The sequence below is a fragment of the Eleginops maclovinus genome, chromosome 5, assembly GCF_036324505.1.
Source record: "Eleginops maclovinus isolate JMC-PN-2008 ecotype Puerto Natales chromosome 5, JC_Emac_rtc_rv5, whole genome shotgun sequence".
NCBI lineage: Eukaryota > Metazoa > Chordata > Actinopteri > Perciformes > Eleginopidae > Eleginops > Eleginops maclovinus.
In genome coordinates, this window is record NC_086353.1 from 955,499 (window position 1) to 978,034 (window position 22,536).

The 22,536-nt window shown below is 42.9% G+C and overlaps 1 protein-coding gene across 1 annotated transcript in view; it reads right to left on the bottom strand.

Moving 5' to 3' along the window:
- Nucleotides 1-26: 26 nt before the first annotated feature.
- LOC134864555 (complement C3-like) overlaps nucleotides 27-22,536 on the bottom strand; it is a 32,252-nt gene continuing 9,742 nt past the window's right edge. Inside the window, exons 16-41 of the mRNA XM_063883623.1 lie at nucleotides 20,852-20,908; nucleotides 20,006-20,257; nucleotides 19,264-19,486; nucleotides 17,954-18,039; nucleotides 17,583-17,722; nucleotides 15,268-15,477; nucleotides 14,942-14,996; nucleotides 14,634-14,717; nucleotides 14,348-14,551; nucleotides 12,862-12,937; nucleotides 12,471-12,633; nucleotides 11,982-12,089; nucleotides 11,727-11,883; nucleotides 10,496-10,659; nucleotides 9,773-9,928; nucleotides 9,504-9,563; nucleotides 9,102-9,192; nucleotides 7,500-7,551; nucleotides 7,330-7,417; nucleotides 6,674-6,763; nucleotides 6,234-6,339; nucleotides 5,109-5,198; nucleotides 4,642-4,725; nucleotides 3,603-3,683; nucleotides 1,344-1,491; nucleotides 27-456 (exon numbers count right to left, since the gene is read on the bottom strand). Coding sequence (XP_063739693.1) covers nucleotides 318-456; nucleotides 1,344-1,491; nucleotides 3,603-3,683; nucleotides 4,642-4,725; nucleotides 5,109-5,198; nucleotides 6,234-6,339; nucleotides 6,674-6,763; nucleotides 7,330-7,417; nucleotides 7,500-7,551; nucleotides 9,102-9,192; nucleotides 9,504-9,563; nucleotides 9,773-9,928; nucleotides 10,496-10,659; nucleotides 11,727-11,883; nucleotides 11,982-12,089; nucleotides 12,471-12,633; nucleotides 12,862-12,937; nucleotides 14,348-14,551; nucleotides 14,634-14,717; nucleotides 14,942-14,996; nucleotides 15,268-15,477; nucleotides 17,583-17,722; nucleotides 17,954-18,039; nucleotides 19,264-19,486; nucleotides 20,006-20,257; nucleotides 20,852-20,908 — 3,164 coding nt within the window. The 3' untranslated portion in view covers nucleotides 27-317. The remainder of the gene's footprint in view (nucleotides 457-1,343; nucleotides 1,492-3,602; nucleotides 3,684-4,641; nucleotides 4,726-5,108; nucleotides 5,199-6,233; nucleotides 6,340-6,673; nucleotides 6,764-7,329; nucleotides 7,418-7,499; nucleotides 7,552-9,101; nucleotides 9,193-9,503; nucleotides 9,564-9,772; nucleotides 9,929-10,495; nucleotides 10,660-11,726; nucleotides 11,884-11,981; nucleotides 12,090-12,470; nucleotides 12,634-12,861; nucleotides 12,938-14,347; nucleotides 14,552-14,633; nucleotides 14,718-14,941; nucleotides 14,997-15,267; nucleotides 15,478-17,582; nucleotides 17,723-17,953; nucleotides 18,040-19,263; nucleotides 19,487-20,005; nucleotides 20,258-20,851; nucleotides 20,909-22,536) is intronic.

Consider the following 22,536-nt stretch of genomic DNA (forward strand, 5'->3'; position numbering starts at 1 on the left):
CACATCACACACACAACCAAGTGGACTGCTAGGACTGGGACTGCTTTATCAACAACATGTTTCAACTCATGTTACAGAAATCATTATGGCAGTTTCTCTATTTGGTATCCATTTGTAAAAAGCTATAACACCCTTGAGGAGACAGTTTGCTTGTGCTAGTTCCTTTGATAACATTACAGTAGGGAAAAAGACAGTTTTGTCCTTCATTGCATATGATTACCCCTAAAATAATCCATGCATCTTGGTGTGTACAGTTATGTTCGGTCGTTGCATCACAGCGGCACAGGTGAAGGTGTGCAGTGGCCTCTCACACAGCTCTACAGCCTGCAGCCGTTGACAGACAGTTCAGAAGCAGTATCTTCGAGGGTCTTGCATTTAGCTTGCAGGCTGCTGGAGCACTCTGCAGGCGTCGGCCAGCGCTCCACCCACGTGTCCTTCGCCAACATGTAGATGAACCTGACAGAAGGGGGGGGAGGAAAAAAAGAGCATTAGTGTTTGCTGTTCTGTTCTGAAAGCTAATACTTTAAGTGTGAATCTATATGCCTACTGCCTGAATCTGCTTCATGTGATCTTCAGTTTTTGTATCAAAAAGTGTGTAAAATGTATAAAAAATCGGACTTTTCAAAGAAAATTCTTTCTGCTTTCTTAAACAGTAGTACGTGCTTCAGTGTTAGGCTACTGCCTGAATATGCTGAATGAAAGGCAGATTTTCATTCAGCATATCTTGCATTCTTCTCCCTCCCTCATCCCTTCAGCCCGACATCCCTCCTCCCTTCATCCTTACACCTCCCCTCCCTTATCCCTTCATCCCTCCCCTCCCTCATTCCTTCATCCATGCATCCCTCATCCCGTCATCCAGACATCCCTCCCCTCCCTCATCCCTTCATCCCTCAAACCTTACATCCCTACATCATTCATCCCTCCCCTCCCTCATCCCTTCATCCCTCAAACCTTACATCCGTCATCTCTTCATCCCTCCCCTCCCTCATCCAGTCCAGACATGCCGTCATCCAGACATCCCTCCCCTCCCTCATCCCTTCATCCCTCAAACCTTACATCCCTACATCATTCATCCCTCCCCTCCCTCATCCCTTCACAGGTCTTACCACAATACATTTGAATTAAAAACTCTCTTGGATTTCTTTGCATCACAATTGATTTTGAGGTTTACACCACTTTCATAAAGTATACATTGCTTTTCATAATGATTTATCACAGATCCTCTATTTCAGGATGGACTTGTCATGTCAAAGTGATAAGACCAACTCACAATGACTTCCTTTATTAGAAGTCTAGTCGCCGTAAATATTTTATGCAACAGGTGTATTTAATGCTCTTCTCACTTGTTGGTGTCAGTGTCAACGTTCCATTGGTCCTCTCTGGGCCCCATGATGAGGTACTGGGAGCCCTGCTGCAGGTTCAGATTATCTCTGCAGACTCCATGAGACATGAAGACCCTCTTCTGACCTACCTCCACTCCAGACTCCACGCCTGGAGGGAAGGAGGAAGAGGTTCAGATTAAATGAAGCGGCATAGTAACATAAAACATGTTTCTAGTTCACCTGTAGTTTGGATCTGTTTAAATGTGTTTCATTTCGTTATTTTTATTTGCAGTTTACATAAAACACAACAAGCAACAAATTCTAACCTGTGTTTCCTTTAATGAAGTTCATTTCTTAACCTAGGTTCAAGAGCATGGCCACGCCTCAAACCCATCTGTAATCACGGCTAAGTCTATTTATATCCGGCCAAACTCTTTCATCCTTTCACCCATCGACCCCATTTAACGATACACTCCTACATCCTTACATCCTTCATCCCTCCCCCTCCCTCATCCCTTCATCAGACATCCCTTCATCCCTCCCCTCCCTCATCCCTTCATCCCTCCCCCTCCTTCATCCCTTCATCAGACATCCCTTCATCCCTCCCCTCCCTCATCCCTTCATCAGACATCCCTTCATCCCTCCCCTCCCTCATCCCTTCATCAGACATCCCTTCATTCCTCTCCTCCCTCATCCCTTCATCCAGACATCCCTTCATCAGACATCCCTTCATCCCTCCCCTCCCTCATCTCTTCATCCAGACATCCCTTCATCCAGACATCCTTTCATCCCTCCCCTCCCTCATCCGTTCAGCCCGACATCCCTCCTCCCTTCATCCTTACACCTCCCCTCCCTTATCCCTTCATCCCTCCCCTCCCTCATTCCTTCATCCATGCATCCCTCATCCCGTCATCCAGACATCCCTCCCCTCCCTCATCCCTTCATCCCTCAAACCTTACATCCGTCATCTCTTCATTCCTCCCCTCCCTCATCCAGTCCAGACATGCCGTCATCCTTACATCCCTCCCTTCCCTCCACCCATCATCCAGACATCCCTTCCTCCTTACACCTCCCCTCCATTATCCGTTCATCCCAACATCCCTCCCCTCCCTTCATCCTTACACCTCCACTTCCTTATCCTTTCATCCCTCAATCCTTACATCCGTCATCTCTTCATCCCTCCCCTCCCTCCAGCCATCATCCAGACATCCCTTCATCCCTACATCCCCCATCATCTGCCTTTCTTGATCCATATTTAACGTGTGTATATTTCAAACTTTGAATTCTAGGAATCGTCTTGAGACCCGTAATCAGCCCGAGCGGAACCATGCCGGTGATGAAACCCCGACTCTGAGTCTCCCTCTGCACGGTACACAGCACATCTCCCCAGACCAGACGGACGGACGGCATTCGTCATAATCATCACCCCCTCCATATCAATTCATTGTCACTTCTTTCAATAAACCTACAAACACCACATCGCTGTGGCGTGGTCCCTGCTAGTGAAAGGGTATTCAACCCACAAATGTATCTTTTGTATATCAATTAATCATCCCGTGTTATCTTGAATGCTTAATAAAAGCCACATGCTTCCAAGGTAAAGAAATAATTGGATAAGTAGGATAGTGAGGGAGTCTGTAAATGGATGTATTGATACAGTTTTACTTTTGTTAAACACTTTCTTTGCCATTTAATTCAATCAATAAAGAGTTTCCTCTTCTTTTAGATCTTGTTTCACCATGGATCTATGCTAGAACCACGAAAAAGGGATGCTGAACAAGCTCGTCAGGAAGGCTAGGTCTGTAGTTGGAGTTACACCGGACAATCTGGAGGAGGTGGCTGAGGGGAGGATGAGGAGGAAACAACCCCTCCCACCCCACCCCACCCCCCATGCGGAGCTGGTGAAGATGAGCCACAGACTCATCCCTCCTCGGCACAGCAGTAAGCCTTTCTGCTTTTGCACACCTACTTAACCTCCACTGGTATCTTTACACATACATGTAAATATATTTAGCAATCCGGACTCAAATATGTATATATGTTTATGTGATTCATTTCTGGTTTTAACAGTTACTTACCCACAGGGATTAATAAAGCTTATCTTAGAAGGACACATTTTCTTCAAGAAATCAAGGGGGGAAGTAACCGATATAGAAATGGTCTTATTGTAGGTGACATATTCCCTTTAAGTGTTTTAATTTGAAGTGTCCTACTACTGTTTTTCTTTTGTTGCTTACAATCCTTAAAATATCAAACAGCTGTTGAAAGATGCAGACTCACCCAGCTTGATAACCTTTGTGATCTCCACCTCGTATTTGTCGTAGTAACTCTGGGTGACATTCAGCACCTTCACCTGGAAAACTGAAGCACAAAAACAAGGTGTTAGTGTTTCCCTTTTTATTATTACGCCTTTCACAGCGATGCCAATACATTTCTTGGTCCAGACTGTGGTCCATTCCTTATGTTTTTCTCCTGGTGTTTCTTCCACTGACAGTGGGGTAGAAGTTGACACATGTAAACAGGAAATAATGCATCACACAGCATTGCACATCATGCATGTCTGTGTTTCCATACCCAAATGCTGCAACAAATTATTTTACAAATGGTGCATTCATAAAGGAAGTCAAAGTGAAAGTCAATGGAAAGATGTCAAAATATCAGGTTTTTACAAATCGGTTTCATTATGACTTCCACACTCTGTACATGGGGGGGGGGGGGGATTTCGGCCATGGCTATTTAACATTGTTGGTATCTACATAGAGATAAGCCCCGCCTCCTTGCCAGTGTGTCTAGTTTGAGTGACAATAGGTGAGGTTTCGCTTCGTGGCTGCAGTGAATGCTCCATTATGTTAGCCCAAAAACAAAATGAACACACATTAGTAGCTTGAGAGTTCAACACCTTTCAATTTGAGTGGTTAAACTTTTATATGTGTGAGATTGAGCCATTGTTTATTCAAGAGCTATTCATAATTGTTTTAAGTTATTGAAGATAGCTATCGATCCTTTATTCTGTATTTCTTTAACCTCATTATCCTCTCATGTAGTATACTGTAATCAATCGACAACATAACTAGTGTGAATCAATAATAAAACATGCACATCAATGCACTGCAGTGATCATTTCATACGTAGCTTTAATGCTCCAATTTATCCCATTAAAACATCTAAACTGGGATGACTTTGGACCCCCAATTGGATTATTATCAAAGCTTTTGACCGGTTATAACACAATGAAGACTTGAGGCTTGCTCAGACCAACGTTAACATCAGCAGTGTGTGCTTGCGTGCGTGTGTGTATGTGTGACACAGTGTATCTCACCGTGGTGTAGAGTCGTGCAGGCAAACGTCTCTCTTTCTTTGTTCAGGAAGCTTTCACTGTCGCTCTTTAGCGCACAGCAGTCACCTGGAGATTGGAAATGTACACCATGAACACAGAAAACATGGTCAGTGAGGAATCAGCTCGGTCAACACTGAAGCCATCTCTTGCACTGCACAACCCTCTGTCCGTCTGCACTGTGCAGTAACCTGTTGCTGTCTTGTTGCTATGTTCATTCAAAGGTTAATGGTCATACAGTGAAGCAGTTTTGTTTTATTAGCATTTAGTTAGCCTTTATGTTGCAGGTTTTTACTGATGGTATTTACGTGATTGTGATCTTACATGAAATTAGTTTTTGGGAGACAACATCTGTCAAGGGACTAATGTGTACTGTCCCTGTTATAATAGATAAACAAATCAAATCAAATCAAAGATTGTGACACCGTGCTGCAGACTCGTGCACACGTTACCCTGCGTGCAGCGGCAGAAGTTGTCTTGGCAGATCTGAGTGAGCTCCTCTCTGTCCTCCCTGGGGGTGTAGGTGTGAGTGCAGCGATGATCTGACAGAGAGCAGAGACAGGACACCTGTCAGCATCAAACTCAGAGATGCAATATTCACTTTCAACAGGAGATTCAGAATCAAATAAACTGAGCATTGAATACATAATTAGTGTGTTGCGCTTCACCGATGTTTAAAGGTCTGCTATTCTGCTCTTTTGAGGCATATATTATAGGTCTCAAATATGTAAAAAAAAACATGTCTCTGACGTGTTTTGCTCAAAATACCAAACAGGTCATTGATTTTAGCATGACCGCTATCCCTCTGTTTCAGACCCGTTTTCTAAAGTGCTGATTCTGTGACTGTCGCTCTAAATTTGAGCTGAGCTGAAGCTGGCCACGCCCCTTTGGAGCATCATGATCTCTCCTCTGAAGAGAGAAGTTACTAACGGAGAAACCACATCCAGCATTATTCCTGAAACACTAGAACAGAGACATTATATTATACAGTATATACCACGACTCTAAGTCCCTCCTGCAGACATCCTGCACAGAGGTGCTGCGGAGGGGATTCAGCTTGCCGACTGTATATGGGGGACGATAGGTTGGGACAATGTTAAGCCAGCTCACATTTCCGATATGACATCATAACCGAAGCAAATCTGGATCAGCTCGTTTGTACCCCCGGTTTTTAGAGATGTGGGTAAGGAGGAAAAGAGAGAGCGTTGTATTTTCTGACACTTTGTGAGTCTCCTTACACACCGGGGACACAAGTTTATGTATACAAGACATCAAGAGGTGCATTTTGCATAAAAGGGGACCTTTAATATGTTAGGTAATGAAGTATTTATTATATATTACTTGTGTTTGATGCATCGAGTCTTGATCAGTGGATGAAAGTAACTACGTACGTTTATTAAAGTGTTGTACTTAACTGCTTCACCAAGTTCCGGAGGCACATATTGCATTTTTACTCCATTCCAAAATGTGCAATAACTTTACAGATTCAGAAATGTCATAAAAAGGATGTCTGAAAGAACAGAGGATGCATTCTGAGTTCTGCTGTGGTATGTAATGTGTGCTGGTCAGGATGTTACCTGGGTTGTAATACTCGTAGACGGTGACTGAGGACGGCTGCAGGAGGCCCACTTTGAACCTCTGCTGCAGCCTGAAGATCAGGATCTCTGGCTCTTTGTGAGACACCTGACACGAGGACAGAGGAGGAGAGAGGATCATTAATGCAACAGAGAAGGGAAACAGACACTTAAGCAAGCTTAAGCTCCAAATGTGGGACTCCCAAAAAGCACTTGTTGGTAAAACAGTGCTGTCTAAAGTTCTAAAATAAACTTGCATTTGGTTTTACTAAGCAACATTTTCCAGATAATGCAGTAAACCTGCTTCTAAGAAAGGGCACATACAAACTGACATTAACAGATGCAAAACTGACTTAAAAGAGGGACATTTTTCTTTATTGGAGGACACATTTAAATGTGCACAAACTCCCTCTCTTTGCAAACAAGTAAGCCATTTATTTTACCTTGAACAGGTGGATGATCAGAGAGCCCCTGTCATTCAGGTTATCAACGATCTTGAAGTAACTGATGAAACTGTCCACTGCGTTTGACAACTGTATTAACAGACACACATACACAGAGTTAGAGTTAGAAACCTGGAACTCAACATGACACCTGTCTCATCTTAGCTCTCATTTATTATGATGCAGAAACGTGGTATTATCTTCTTCTTAAAGGGATTTGTTGGGATGTTTTATCAGTATTCTGTTCTCAAGACAAGTAAGTAACCCCGAGAGTGACTGAGAGCATCACAAAGCATTTTCACCACTTGCTCACATGAGTCTCGTGATCAGCTTGAGGCTTTTTGCAAGGATTTTGTACCACTCTAAAACAAACCATATAACTAATAAAAGTGTAGTGTTCTTAGAATCCATATTTGTAGGAATTTGGTTTGATCTTTAGTGTGTTTACAGTTTATTTTCAGTTGCTAACATGCAGTGGTTAAAGAAACTGTTAAAATCAGTTTTAAAACAAGTAAAAACAAATGGCAAATATCGTGCAAAAGAAAAGGAATTGAAATGAAAGTAATTATTCAAACTCATTCGTTTCTGGCATTACTATTTCCATAATATTTCTCTATGAATGTTACAGATTTGAAAATACACTATTTATAGATTACCTTCTCCAGGTCGGAGTTTTGTGGAGTGAAGCCGGTGGGCAGACTGATATCCAGAACCACCATCCGGACATCCTCTGGTCCTAAAGCCCTGGGGGGGAGAATCAGGATCATTTGAGTATTTCTCTTCTTTACTCTTAGTGAACAGTAAGTAAGAAAAGGGTTAAACTCACCTCACTTTGATGGTGATCTGGTAGGATTTCTGTACATCTACTGGAGGTTTCTCTGGTAGGGGAGTTTGGGTTGCTTATTAGTGGACTTTAGTGTACATATTATATATTGCATTTGGGTATGATGTAGTACAGGGGTATTCAACTAAAGTTCAACGAGGTTCAGTTAGAGAAAAATTCCTCCGGCAAAGGTCCGGAACATCAAAATGTCTAACTGGTTATGAATGATTGTGATCTCCATTAGTTGTGACCTAGTAGCTGTGTCAACGTCTGCATGTAATCAACAACTGACTGTCTCATCAAACAAACAAAGTACAATTCAAAAACAACAATATTTATTGTCACTTGAACTTTACAGATATACAGAATAATACTGTAGACATTTTGAATGTTGGGTAACACTTTACTTGAATTGAATGGGTGTTCATAAGACTGACTTAACATTGTCAGAACCATGACATGACACCTGTCGTAAACATGAATGAATACTTATGACAGTTGTCTTTCAGTGTCATTCGGTAAGTTATGTCACTTTTGATGCACAGGTGACTTTGTTTGAGATGTCCTTGTTATGACAACTTGACATAAACCAAAACCTGTCATAAACATGTCATAGCAGACCTCCATATATGACGGTTTAATGTCGCGCTAACAGATCAAGCTAAACGTTTTCCTTAAGTTTGACAGTTAGGTCTGCTATGACATGTTTATGACAGGTGTTGTTGTCTTGGTTTATGTCAAGTTGTCATAACATAAGGACATCTCAAACAATGGCACCTTTGAATCAAAAGTGACATAACTTACCGAATGACACTTAACGACAACTATCATAAGTATTCATTCATGTTTAGGACAGGTGTCATGTCATGGTTCTGACAATGTTATGTCAGTCTTATGAACACCCATTCAAGTAAAGTGTTACTGAATGTTGCACTCGGGCTGCATTTACAATAACATAGAGAAAATGTGTGCATCTTAAAAGAGCTTAATTTTAGAGAGATTAAATAAAGAGCAGCAGCAACTTGAGTTTCCCTTTCTCTTTGTTAACCGTTTCACATCTTAACAGTTTCAGCCAATTATATAACAGATCAGTCCGAACACATCAGAACAATTGAACAGTTTTAAGGTTTGTCTTCCTGTCCCTCTTATATTCCACTCCCTCACTGACTGTCTTTAGTTCAGAGGACTGAGCTTTAGCCTGTCCGGCCAGGACTTTAAATCGGGGCTGAAATGGTGTCAGGACCATTCTCATGTGAAGGTGTTCATTGGTGCTCCACTCTCCACCTTCTCTCTCTGTCTCCTGCTAACTTGTCTCTCCCCTCACTCTTCTCTCCCCCTTCTCTCTCTGTTTCCCACTAAGTTGTCTCTTCTTCTTGTGTTTGTCTCCCTGTATCGCTCACTGGTATCTTTCGTCCCCCGTTGGCGCCAGTTAAAATGGAACTGCCCCGTCAAAATGAAAATCCCTTATTAATGTATTGATTATAAGTCCGGGTCCATATAGGTCGGCGTCAGGGTCCGGACCCGGACCGTGGGCCGCCTGTTAGTGAACTATGATGTAGTATGTATACATTCATACAGATTAAGTTAAACATGATATTGATTTACCGCTGGATTCTTCTATGTTGACCTGGAGCTCAAAGTCTTTGCAGGGCATTTTCTCATCCACCTCATGCAGCTGGTTGTAATAGGTCACTACCTGGAGTCAAACATCAAGTTTGATGGAGAGACACAAGAGAAGCATGTCATTAAAAAACACCAAATATATGGTCAATAAAAGCTTTGTAAGTCCTGCCATATTTCTGTATTATGTGTTGTTTGGGTTTTAATCATTTGAAACTGACTGAGTTATACAGTACCAGTTTTCATCATGACACCGCACCATGGAGTCTATTTATGTATATCAAAGCACTCACATCTTCTCTACAGTAGCTCCTCTCTTAGCCCTTGGCATATATATACAGTATATATATATATACGTTAAAATATCCTCATAAAATGTGATCATACCTCCAGTATTCCCTGTCCATTCCCCCGAGCCTGCACTTCCATCTCCATACCAGCAGGCAACTACGGACCAAAAGAACCAGAGAGGAAGAGATTATAAGTAAAACAAATGGGAAATACTCCTCCTGATGTTGTCATTATATCTAAAACAAAGTCCTTGAAGATCAGTTTGATGTGGTTAAACTGAACTGTGAGCCGACATCAACAGAGAAACACTCCTTGTCTCCTTCTGATGAACTCTCCTGGTTTAAGTCCAGTTTCACTTCTCTCACCCTGGAGGAGCGAGCAGCGTAGGCAGTCCCGGGGTCGAAATGGTAACGGATTTCCTTTCGTCCTCTTATCCTCAAGTCCACGTCCAGACTGAGGTCAGCAGGAGGAGGTTTGTGGATCAGGTACTGGGACAGAGCCTGCAGCACCACCATGGTGGACTGGGAGAGGATAGAGAGGAGAGACTGAAGAATTGAATTATATATACTGTATATGAATGGTTAGCTGGCCCGCTCTGTTGGGATCGGTCAACCGCTTAGAGATGTCCCGCCCCTTAGCCTATCACGCACAATGTGTCGGAGTGCTAGCCAATAGAAGTGCAAGTGTTCCATAGCGATGTCATTATGGACCAGAAGTAAACAAAGGAGTCCACATTTCTGCAACTTCATACTTGTACTCCACTGCATCTTAGAAGGAGACATTTTACCTTTTTTTGATGCAGTAGTAAGAAAAAACGGGTTAAGACAGAAGTCTTTTGTTCCCTTGTTGAAAATAAAAACCCTACCCTGCAGTAAATGGAATAACCCCCATAATTAGAATAATTAAGGTTATAATCTTCAGATTTTCTGATTTGTGACATTTTTTGTGATTTTTGCCTGGGTAATAGTTTGCATTATCCAGGCAAAATAAAGTCCCTATCAGTGTTCGGTAGCCTAGAGCAGGTCTTTAGAGAACCTAAAGAAGAAAATTCTGGTCCCAGGTCAGCCAGCAGACTCTCCCGCTGTTACCTGAGTGGAGCCGAACCCCCCTCCCATCCTCCGCTGACTGTTCAGCCATTCAAACGGCGCTGCAGCTTCCTCCATGCGTCCCAACTTGACCAGAGCCAACAGGGCGTAGCCGGTCCCCTCCAAGGTGAACAAGGTGTTCTTACTGTCGGGCCAGTGGCTGCCATCTGCAGGAGACAGGAAACAGTGAGGGGGAATCAAAAACAGAAGCACCGTGTCAGCGAAACAGGTAGCAACCAATGAAAAAGCTATTAAATGTAATAAAGAGGTAACTAGATGTCATTGCAGATAACATCATGGGTGGAATATGAACACTGAGCACAGACTACCACACTACTACTCTGCATAAGTTTGACTGTGGCATCATTTGTGTTTACTCAAGCCACTCACTAGACACACTTGACAGAAGGCGGGGCTTATCTCCATGTAGATACAAACAACAACAACAAAATAAACTTGTTTAGCTGTAATATAATTGTAACAGGTGTTTGAAGATGATGCAAGTGTGTGTGTGTTTCCTAGGCGGCAGGCCAAAACATTTGAAATGTGTGTGGGAGATTGGATCGATTAGGCTACGCTAAGCTGCCGTTGTAGCTGCTCCATCCACACTCGAAATAACGTCATACAGACAAAAATAAAGCAGCACATGAATTGATCATACCATATGCAGTCTGTAGTTAGAACACACATTCATATTGTTCTCCAATTTCTGACCAGTTATGAGGTACTGTCGGGCTCTGTGTGCCGTTGCCCAGAGCTAACAGCTGATGCTTTGTTTGGATTTTCTGATTCCACATCAGTGACGGCAGGCAGAGATTCTCACCACTGATTGGCTTTCAAGAGACAGCCTAATGGGAATCTCTCCCCTGTGTTCAACTCGCAGCGCGCCATTCACTCGACCCAGTGCGAATGTGCGTCTAACGGTGTCTTTGCATTGACTTGCACTGACGCTACAGGTGATGGAGACGCTTGCACAGTTGTTTAGCCTTTGTTGTTGTTTTGGTTTCTCTGCTCAGTATGTAGGAATCTTTCTGTGGTTATGTTTCACTTTGTATTTGTTATGTGTCATTTAATGTCTTTTTGTAATTGTCTTGTGTTTCTTTGTGGTTTCCTGGTTGGTAGGTGTCTCTTTGAGTGACAAATGGGCATTGAAGTCTTAGGTTTAGGCCCTTAGAGTGATCTGTCCCAAGGTTAGATCCTTGATATGGTTCAAATGTGTGAGTGTATGAGCTACCTGGAGCTGCAGCGCTGAGTAAAGATTGTGTCGGGTTGTAGTTTTGATCTTTCCCCAGCAGAGCCAAGGCGTAGGAGGCGATGGCCACAGTGTATGGCCTCCTCCCCGTTGTCAGCAGCGCTCTCTTCAGGTATTCAGCTGTCTTAGTGATAACTTCCTACAGCACAAAAACATGGTTGTACATATTTGTAAGGGCTCCAGAGGAACCAGACTAAAGGTAACTAACTCTGAAGATAATGTGCTTGTCGGAAATACCGTGTTAAAAAAACCAAAGCAGCTGATCACGGCTTGCTTGGCCTCAGCGAGTGCTATCAAGACGAAGGCAGTCAAGGTTATCTCAGGGTCATTTCCACGGAGGCCGCCCTGGAGACACAAGAAAATACACTTTTATCAAAATGTTGAAAACTTGAATGGTAAGTTCAAAATCTACTTTGGATTCACAGCATCAGTTCATTAAGATCCACTATTCTTTCCCCTGAACTAGCAATGTGGCTGCATTGAAGTCTGGAAAAGTTTTGGCCAAGATGTGAATTATCCTAAATAAATAGAGACAGAAACACCATTGTGCAACAAAAAAGGTCCAAAAGAAAAGAGTTATTTTACAATAAATGCAAGAACACGATAAATATTAAGCGTGCAGAGGGTGTTTGGTTGCTTATTCAATTAGAAGGATGTGTGGAGAAGATACATCAGTTTGTTTTAGGGTGAGGGTTAACATGGTGTATTTGTATGTGTGTGTCTCACAGTCATGGTGGTGGTGTAAACCGGATTGTTTTCTACAAAGGTCCCTCTGAAATCCACAAATGTGTGTCTCCTAAGGTAGAGCAGGGGGAGGCACACATCCTCTTCCTTGATGCCAATGATGGAGTAAGCCATGGAGAAAACCTTCACAGTGTACGCCGTGATCCTGGAAGTCAGGTGGACTGTTAATAACTATATCCCACCATGAATGACACAGACAAACATACAAGGGGGTTTCTACAGTATATCATATCAGATCGAAGCTTCATTTCAAATATTTTAAATATTTCATTTGCTCACTTCTATATCAGATATATATTTACAAAGAAGAAAGTATTTGAATGTCATTTAATATCAGCATGTGGTCAGAAGTTAAAGTACAATTTGATATTACCATGTACTTGCACCTATCTTTCTGTAAGGGGGGTAGGAGCCATCAGTCCTTCTGAATGCCAGCTGGTTCTCATAGCCTGGAAACATGAAATAATTGAAATGTCAAGGAGAGACGTTTTGTTGTTCCAAAATGACCAATCATGCATCTAGCTAACTAGCTATCCATCTGTCCACCAAGGCTGCAGTTCATCCATCAACAAACCATCCATTTATCCAACAATTTTTCCAATCATCCATCCAACCTGCCCTGTATATGACTTGAAAAATATCCATCCGTCCATGCTTCATTATTTCCATCCATTATCCGTTTACCCATTCATCCATGTACTTAAAATACCATCCATTCATCCACCAAACAATCAACCCATTCATCCAACCAACCACTCATCCATCCTCTATGTAACAAACCACTCATCCATCCTCTATGTAACAAACCACTCATCCATCCTCTATGTAACAAACTACTCATCCATCCTCTATGTAACAAACCACTCATCCATCCTCTATGTAACAAGCACTCATCCATCCTCTATGTAACAAACTACTCATCCATCCTCTATGTAACAAACCACTCATCCATCCTCTATGTAACAAACTACTCATCCATCCTCTATGTAACAAACCACTCATCCATCCTCTATGTAACAAACCACTCATCCATCCTCTATGTAACAAACCACTCATCCATCCTCTATGTAACAAACCACTCATCCATCCTCTATGTAACAAACCACTCATCCATCCTCTATGTAACAAACCACTCATCCATCCTCTATGTAACAAACCACTCATCCATCCTCTATGTAACAAACCACTCATCCATCCTCTATGTAACAAACCACTCATCCATCCTCTATGTAACAAGCTATCCATCCATCCTCTATGTAACAAACCACTCATCCATCCTCTATGTAACAAACCACTCATCCATCCTCTATGGTCAAATAGCACTTTTCCTGTATTACTTGTCAAAGCGCTTTTAAAAGGTGCTCGAGGACGCTAACGTTAACACAGTCACAAACCATTACCTTACCTTGGGACGGCCAATTTGGGTTTAGGTTCAAGAATTGATCGATTGATAACAAGAGGCTGGGATCTAACCTTACTATTAGAAGAAGAGCAAACAACCTCACAGCACAGATGCCCCACCAGCTGTCCATCCACCCATCCTTGTTTCCTCTCTCCATCTACCACCTATCCGCCCATATAGCAAATGCTCCATTCAATTGTGTATTCCAATGTCCTTCCTTCCACGCATGTTTCCATCTCTCTATTGAGCATTATTCCAAACAACCCTCCCATGTATACTGTAATGTTTACTATAAACCCAAGCGTTCATCCATCCATCCCAAGATTTACCCATCTATGCCTATACCATGAGATCAGTCCACCCACTTAATAGAACACCCTCTCCCATCCGTCCATCCAAAGGATCTTTTTTTTAATGTATTTAAATTACCTTGAGTGTTTCCCTCCTTTTCTCTCACCTCTCCTGATGTAGCGGAGAGCCTCGGCCTTGCGCTGCACCCCAACACTCTCCCAGTTGTTGGTGGTCTCCAGGTAGAGGGTGGCGATGAGCGGCAGAGTGATGCTGGCCAAGTTCTGCTCCACACAGCCGCCGGGCATCCGGATCAGGGAGGCCAGAGAGTCCTCGCTGATGGAGTTATCAATGCTGTCTGCCAACACATTGCCTGGAGGGGAGAGGAGGAGACAGGAAAGGGGGAATTCTAGGTTCATTTGTTGTCCTTACCCCCTGCTCCGACATGGACTTACCTCTGACATTGATGAACGTCTCTGGTACAGAGTTTGGCACAACAGATTTGAGGTTGGCCATAGGCACATTAACTGTCTGATTTCCTGTTGATGGAAACAGAGATATGCACATAAACGTCATGACTTAAAACCCAAATCTGAAGAGAATCCAATTCTTTAATTTCAGAATATGTCTTCCTGAACTGGTTGATACCTCTTTGTAGATCATAAAGATGAGTGGAGTAACCAATATGTTAAAATGAAATCCTATAAATGTGATGTATTAACATGCAGTTGAAAGGAAATTATGCATTGCTGCAATCTCCTACCCCCTGACGGGTTCAACACCACACTCCACACTTCAGTCTTCTGCACTCCATCCACCTGTGTGGGTTAAGGAAAACGTTTTATGATTTATATGTAATTTCAAACATCATCAAATCTTACAGTGTATTTATTCTACACTGATATGCAAGGAGCTAAAAGTCAAAATAATGTAAACCAAGAATATCAAACGTGCTGTTTTTGCAGCTGAGGATGTTCACTATAGAACTACAAAACCTCCCCAAAAGGCTGATTGAGGAGAAAGACTTTCTGGCACCCCTTCACATCCTACCCTGATTAAACTGCCATCCCATCATCAAGATCTCCTCACCACCACATTTAGAAGTTTCCGGATGCGGTCTCCTCCCATCGCGTCTCTGGCTAGCACCAAGACCTCCAGAGGGAGTTTCCCCACCACCAGCGGTACGATGGTGTAAGGGAGCGCAACAGAAGCTCCGGCCGCCAGAGTCACTTCCTGTGTGTGTCTCCTTTTAAAGGCTATGCTGCACATGCCTTCTGTCTTCATCAGCACCACCCTCACCTGAACGGAAACCAGTCACAAGATGTTTTTGTTGAATACATTTCAGGTTCACAGCAAACATATTGTTCAAGCCTTAAATGCAATTAGAGATTCCGAGGATTTTCTTCTATCGCCACAATAAGACTTACCTTTGATGTTCTACAATACGTAAACTTTCTGGAGTGAACAACAAATCAAATGTACCTTTAAATAACCAACAATAAGACCATCTTTCACGCAGTGACAAACCAAAGTAAGTAATCCTTTCCAAAAGGTTGTAAGCTGAAACCTTAACTTACTATATTCCCTTTTTTACAAAAACTATTTATTACAGTTTCCTTTTGATTCAAACATACTGAACCCGTAAAGGGACATGGGGAAAAAAGGCAACAGTTTCCGGCGCTCACGAAAAAGTATCGCAGCAGTTTATAAGCACACTCAGCAGTACACAGTCAGCAGTACACACACAGCAGTACACACTCAGCAGTACACACTCAGCAGTACACACTCAGCAGTACACACTCAGCAGTACACACTCAGCAGTACACACTCAGCAGTACACACTCAGCAGTACACACTCAGCAGTACACACACAGCAGTACACACACAGTAGTACACATACAGCAGTAGACACTCAGCAGTACACACACAGCAGTACACACACAGTAGTACACATACAGCAGTAGACATACAGCAGTACACACACAGCAGTACACACTCAGCAGTACACACTCAGCAGTACACACACAGCAGTACACACTCAGCAGTACACACACAGCAGTACACACTCAGCAGTACACACACAGCAGTACACACTCAGCAGTACACACACAGTAGTACACACTCAGCAGTACACACACAGCAGTACACACTCAGCAGTACACACTCAGCAGTACACATACAGCAGTACACACTCAGCAGTACACAGTACACTCAGCAGTACACACTCAGCAGTACACACACAGCAGTACACACTCAGCAGTACACACACAGCAGTACACACTCAGCAGTACACACACAGCAGTACACACTCAGCAGTACACACTCAGCAGTACACACTCAGCAGTACACACACAGCAGTACACACTCAGCAGTACACAAGCTCCCTGTCAGATCTTATTCAAGGTCTCGTTTCGTCAGACAGTGTCAGCATATGGCCGAAAGCTGTTGACCGATGGAAACCCCAGCATTGTGAATGTTATTGAAATCCATGAAAAAACTTCAACCACACTTTAATTCACTCTGAAGGAGAGCGTGTTTTGATGCTAAATGCATTAAATTAAATAATAATTAAACCAGGAACACTGCCTATGACCGAACCTGACCTTTGGTTTGAAACTTTCGCATGAGCACGAGAAACGTTTACGTATTTCCCCATGTCCCTTTACGGGTTCCGTACAAACACCATAATGAAAGTAAGAAGATAAAACATATGCATTTTGTCTATATCGCAAGATTCCAAACTAAAATGCATGAGCACACAATACATCACACACTTAGCTTTGTGCTTAGTGCAAGGTAGCAAGGCAGAGAGCTCATGGGCCCCCCAATCCCACCACAAGATGGAAATGCATGCACAGGCATCACCACGTAATAAGTCCGCACTATTGAATATGTGTGTGTGTGATTCTTACAGTAAATGCTGCACACAGTTGCTCAAAAGCTCCTTCACTGATCACTTCATTAATTCCCTCCCACTGAAGCAGGGGCGTAGCTAAAGTAAAAAATAAATAAAGTTGATAGTGTAGTGAGACCCCTATCAGAGACATTTACGGCGGTGAAGTGTGAGATTTATTTTAAAGGTTTTATGATGAGTGAGGTTGTGCAGACAAAGAAAAACCTCCTGTCACTGAGGGCCCCCTTTTGCTAAAGGGCCCCTGGGCACTTGTCAAGGTTGCCCATATGGTAGATCCGGCCCAGCCAGGTAGCAATTGTTATCCTCTAACATGTTAAAGATGCTGATGGTAGCCTTTAGCTTAGAGCAACAGTGTGCCTTACTAAAGCCTCACAGAGGTTATAACTCTTAGGACATAAGACGTTTGAATTACTGATCAGACTAGTCCTCTTGGACAAAAGGCATTCTACATTGCTATAATGTGAAATTACTGTTCCGTGTAGTTTCTTACATGCAGCTCATCGTAGGCGTAGTTATGGACCACAGCCTTGATCTCGATCTGTTCGTTCCTCGCCACTGAATACGGCAGCTTCAGATCCACGAAGAGAGGTTTCCATGCTTTGACGTTGAAAGGCTTTGCTACACAGAATCCTGCGGACATTCAGAAAAACATCAGTCTGAATATATTTGTAGAATTTCCTTTCATCCTTTGGGTTTAGAGGTCTGAACATGCCAGTGTGCACAATTTTGTTCTGGACAGACAGACAGACAGACAGACAGACAGACAGACAGACAGACAGACAGACAGACAGACAGACAGACAGACAGACAGACAGACAGACAGACAGACAGACAGACAGACAGACACTCTCACTCTTGTACCTGTTTGACGTGAGGCACTGACAGCCAGAACCCCCCACTCTGTGATGCTGTCAGGTAAAGGGTGCTCGACATTTTTAGATGCCAACCTGTTGATCAGATGCATGTGTTTACCAACTATAAAAGGTCAAAACCACTGATGTAAGACTTTTAAACAAAGTCTTCCAAATCATCCAAACAGATTCATCTGGGTTAACTGAAAAAGCAAGGACATTGCGTACATACAGGAATCTGAAGGTCTGTTTAACACAGGAGAGAGTCCGTGTTGTTTACTCTGAGCTGTTTATCCCGCTGTTATCACTGAGCAAACAAAACATGATGCAATGCAGGGGGTTCATAGTGCTATGTGTTTCTCTCACGATGAAACAGAAGCTTTACATTGGACCTGATCTAATCAGACAGTGGAGGCACGTCAAAATCAATGGCTGGATTTTTGTAAAGACTTTCAAACACCCAGTCCATTCCAGTATTCTCAAATATTTAACCATAATATACACATGCTACTGTGTGGACAAGGATTAGATATCCAGGACAGATACTGGACTGGGTGGGAGTGATACATATGAAGCTCAGCGCAAGTTCAACCAGACAAAGACCGTCTTTATATCCTGTCATTCACATATTTCCATCTCACTACGCTCACACTCTCAATCAGCGATCAGGGGTGTCACTCCCCAGCTAAACGGATCACTCCGCCTCTATTCCCACAAGCCAATCACAGCGCATCGTCAAACCTTTAAATCTGCTCTCTCTCTCCCCCGGTCCCTTCAGCTGTCATTTCAGGTGACTCGTCCTCCACCCCTTCCACCTCCCGTTCCTCCGAAACCAGGGTCCATGTCAAGCTTAAACCCCTCCTCTTCAGACTGACCTCCATCAATACCTTCATGCTTCCACCACCACCAGTGTTTAGACCCCGGGTGGGTTACATCAAAACTAGACTCTCCTGATTGAACTAAGAATCCCTTTCAATGGAACTCATGTTTTAAAATACTGTAAGTACAATAGGCGCTCTAGTGGGTTAACTTGTGAGAAATCAGCTGTTTTTTGTGAATGTACGGCATGCTCATTATTATCATGGGCTGAAAAATAGTCAAACCATTGAAAATTAATCAACATTAAAATGCAATGAATGAATTAATGGCTTCCATATCATCTGCAATGGTGGTCATCTTTATGATTTTTTATCACATGTTCACTACTTTTGTAAATCAAAATTAAACAAGTCGAAAGAGTGATGCTGTTCTAGCAGACGACGTTTAGGTAAACCACAGATAATATTCTGCCTCTGATGTAACCTTTAATATCTCACTCACCCGTCTCCGTCTGCCTGGGTCGGCAGGTTTACATCCATCCACAGCCAAGACTCGTAGAAGTTGGATCGTAGATTAACTTCAGTCTCATCCTGATACTCCTCCTCCTCCTCCTCCTCCTCCTCCTCCTCCTCTTCCAGTCCTAGTCTTCCTGGTAACGCTATAATAGCATTCCCTGCAGCTCTTAACTGAGGTTCCATATAACAAAACGTTATTTCTCCAACATCTGTGTGAACACATTTTAATATGGTTAAGAGGGTTTGTTAGCTCGGTTTCCCCCCTCCCGAATGATACTCGAGCACAACGAGGTCTAATCGCCAAACACCATGACATGTGTGTATTCTTGGCATGGCAATACATTTATATGGTTACATCAAAACAAGTCTCTCCTGATTGAGAATGCTTTACCTTTGTCAGTACACACCATTCAAGCTAAACTCATTTCACATCCATGTTTTCTAAGCATGCAGTGAATTTCCATTGTTGGTGCATAGCTTTGTTTTTTGGGTGTGACTGCCACCTGTAATTCAGTGGAAAAGTGTGAAACTTTTGGTAGAACGGCGGATCCGACACCCTCATATATGTCCTTCCACACAAATCACTTTTTAAAGCAACAGCTCTATATCATAATTAGTCATCAAAAAGTCTGGCAGTAAAAGAGATAGGTAGAAACAGTTGTTGACAGAACCCAAAGCGGACAATGACCAGAGTGACATGTCAATCATAAGTCGGGAATGTGACTTACCCGAAAAAAGGCATGATGGAGTGGGTGGAGGTGGGGTAGTGGGCGGAGGTGTTGTAAAGGGTGGTGGCGTGGTGGGAATCTCTGTGTTAAACTCCTCTTTCCTGTAGGTGGCGCAGCAGTAGCGGAAAGCCCGCATGCACTCCCAGCCCTCGGTGATGTAGAGGGATCGCCGCGTACAGGAGTACGGCATGGGGATCTCCCTGAGGCCGTCCTTACAGCAGCGGCGCAGCAGCTTCTCTTTGTAATGACTCTCTGCAGGCGGGGGGGGGGGACAGAACACAGTCATCAGTGCAAGAAATACTCATTCATTCGTTAGTACGGGACGCTATCCCTCACTTTGGCAGCGACAAACTCCACTGATGTACAAATACTGGATTTGAAAATGTAATGTATTGTTATTTTTTGGGGTAAAATTATTATAATTTACTAAATATAAATTAGGGTCCGGTATTGTTGGAGCCAAAATGCTTATTTTGCCTTTGCTTATTATTTATATTATTATCGTTATCTGTTTCAAAGTTCAAGGTTCAAGTGTTTTTATTATCATATGCACACACAGTGTCGTTATGGCAATGAAAATCTTAGGTCCCGAGCTCCTCCAGCAATGCAACATAATACAGACAAAAGAAAAAATGAAACAGAGTAGGATAAACTAGAATAAAATAGTGCAGGTTATGTTGCTAGACCAGTCTACAAGTAGTGAAGATGAAGTTCCAGTTTAATTGTGATTGGTAATCACTCCAGCAATTTTCACTTGAGTGGGGTTTATTATTACTGATATGGAGAATTGACGCTACACTTAGCCTGACCCAGCCCCAATGACGTTATTTCAATCATTTCACTCACCCAGCTGCAGCTTTTCAGCAGAGCGCCTCTTTCTGGCATGGCCTGGACACTTTAGGGCTGACGAGAGAAGGAGAAAACACACCCTAAATATCTGTAATGTACAATCAATGATCATTTTGTTTATCTGTGTCTGTCTGTCTAGGAGCGCGTTTACTGCACTGACTTAACAAATATAACTGCTATCCCAAGCAAGCTATCAATTCAAATATGTTAGCATTATGTGAGCCGTCACTATAAGTTACTGTTTGTCAGAGTACAGTACATATTAGCTACAGCACTTTTTCACTTTCAGCAAACACACAATGCGAACATGGCCTTCAGCTGCTACAAAACAGAAGTGTGACTCTGACAGCCAACAGGAGCTACTGTGCATTGTACAATACATGATAGTGTCTTTTGTTTAGTGTGTTGATAGTGTCTTACAATAAACACCCTCCCTATATGTCCTATTCTTTCAATAGCCAGAAACCAGAAACCCTAGAAACCCTCTTTATTGTCACATACATGCACACAGCAGAGCACACACAGCACACACAGTGAAATTGGTCCTCTGCATTTAACCCATCCTAGCAGTGGGCAGCTACCGTGCAGCGCCCGGGGAGCAATGGGGAGGGGGGATTGGAGGTGTCTAGTGCCTTGCTCAAGGGCACCACAGCAGGGCCTAGGAGGTGAACTGAGACCTCTCCAAGTAGCAGTCCACTTTCCATATTTCAAGTCTGTTCGGGGACTTGAACCGGCGACCCTACGATTCCCAGTCCAAGCCCCTACTGACTGAGCCACTGCTGGACCATTTAATGAACATACGCTTGTGATGGGAGTGTCAGTTTTTTAAACAGGTCATTACATCACAATATTTTCAAAGACTTTGAACCCGTCTCCCCATTCAGTAAAAAAAATGGTGTTCGTAGCTCATACAGCAATAATCAATAAAAAATACAACGATGACCTTTATCAGATAATGAGGACAAGCATAGAGGGTTTTAATAAAAGCAATCAGCCGAGCTCCTCTGTGTTTCTGATCAGCAATAAACCCAATTAAAGCTGCAAGCAGCCATGAACTGGCTCTAGGCGCTACCACCACGTTGGGCGGGGCTGTTGATATGTCAATGACCTCAGGCTGTTGGTCTCAGCTTCTGTATTTATAGTTTACTGTTTTATTTTGAAATCTATCTTGTTTTGTCACTTGCTGGCTTTTCTAATTTATTTCCTGTCTTTAATTTCCCTCTTGTCTGATTGTCTGGTCGTGCTTACCTGTTGCCCCTGTGTTTCACCTCCCCCTTCCCAGCTGTGTCTTGTCTTGTGATTACCCTGGTGTATTTAGTCTGGTCTTTCCTTTGTGTTCTTTGTCGCGTCGTCGTCATTGTTTGCCCGTTTGCCCCGTGATGATTTGGATCCAAATTGTAAGCCCTCCCTTTTCCACCGGTTTGTCTGTGTTTCCATTTGATACTTTTCCTTGCTTGTACCTTTTTCTGCCTTTTTATTATCAGCTTTTTTATCAATAAAAGCTGACCCTTTGTTATATATTTGTACCCCTGCCTTCTCTATTGCTTCTGCGCCTGGGTCCTTTACCCCCAATCCTGACACAGGTATGACCTTGTCATATATATGTCTTCAGGTCTGGTCCATTAAGAAACATGTAAGGTTTGACAAATTTCACAACAACCACAGGAGATTAAGCAAACTTG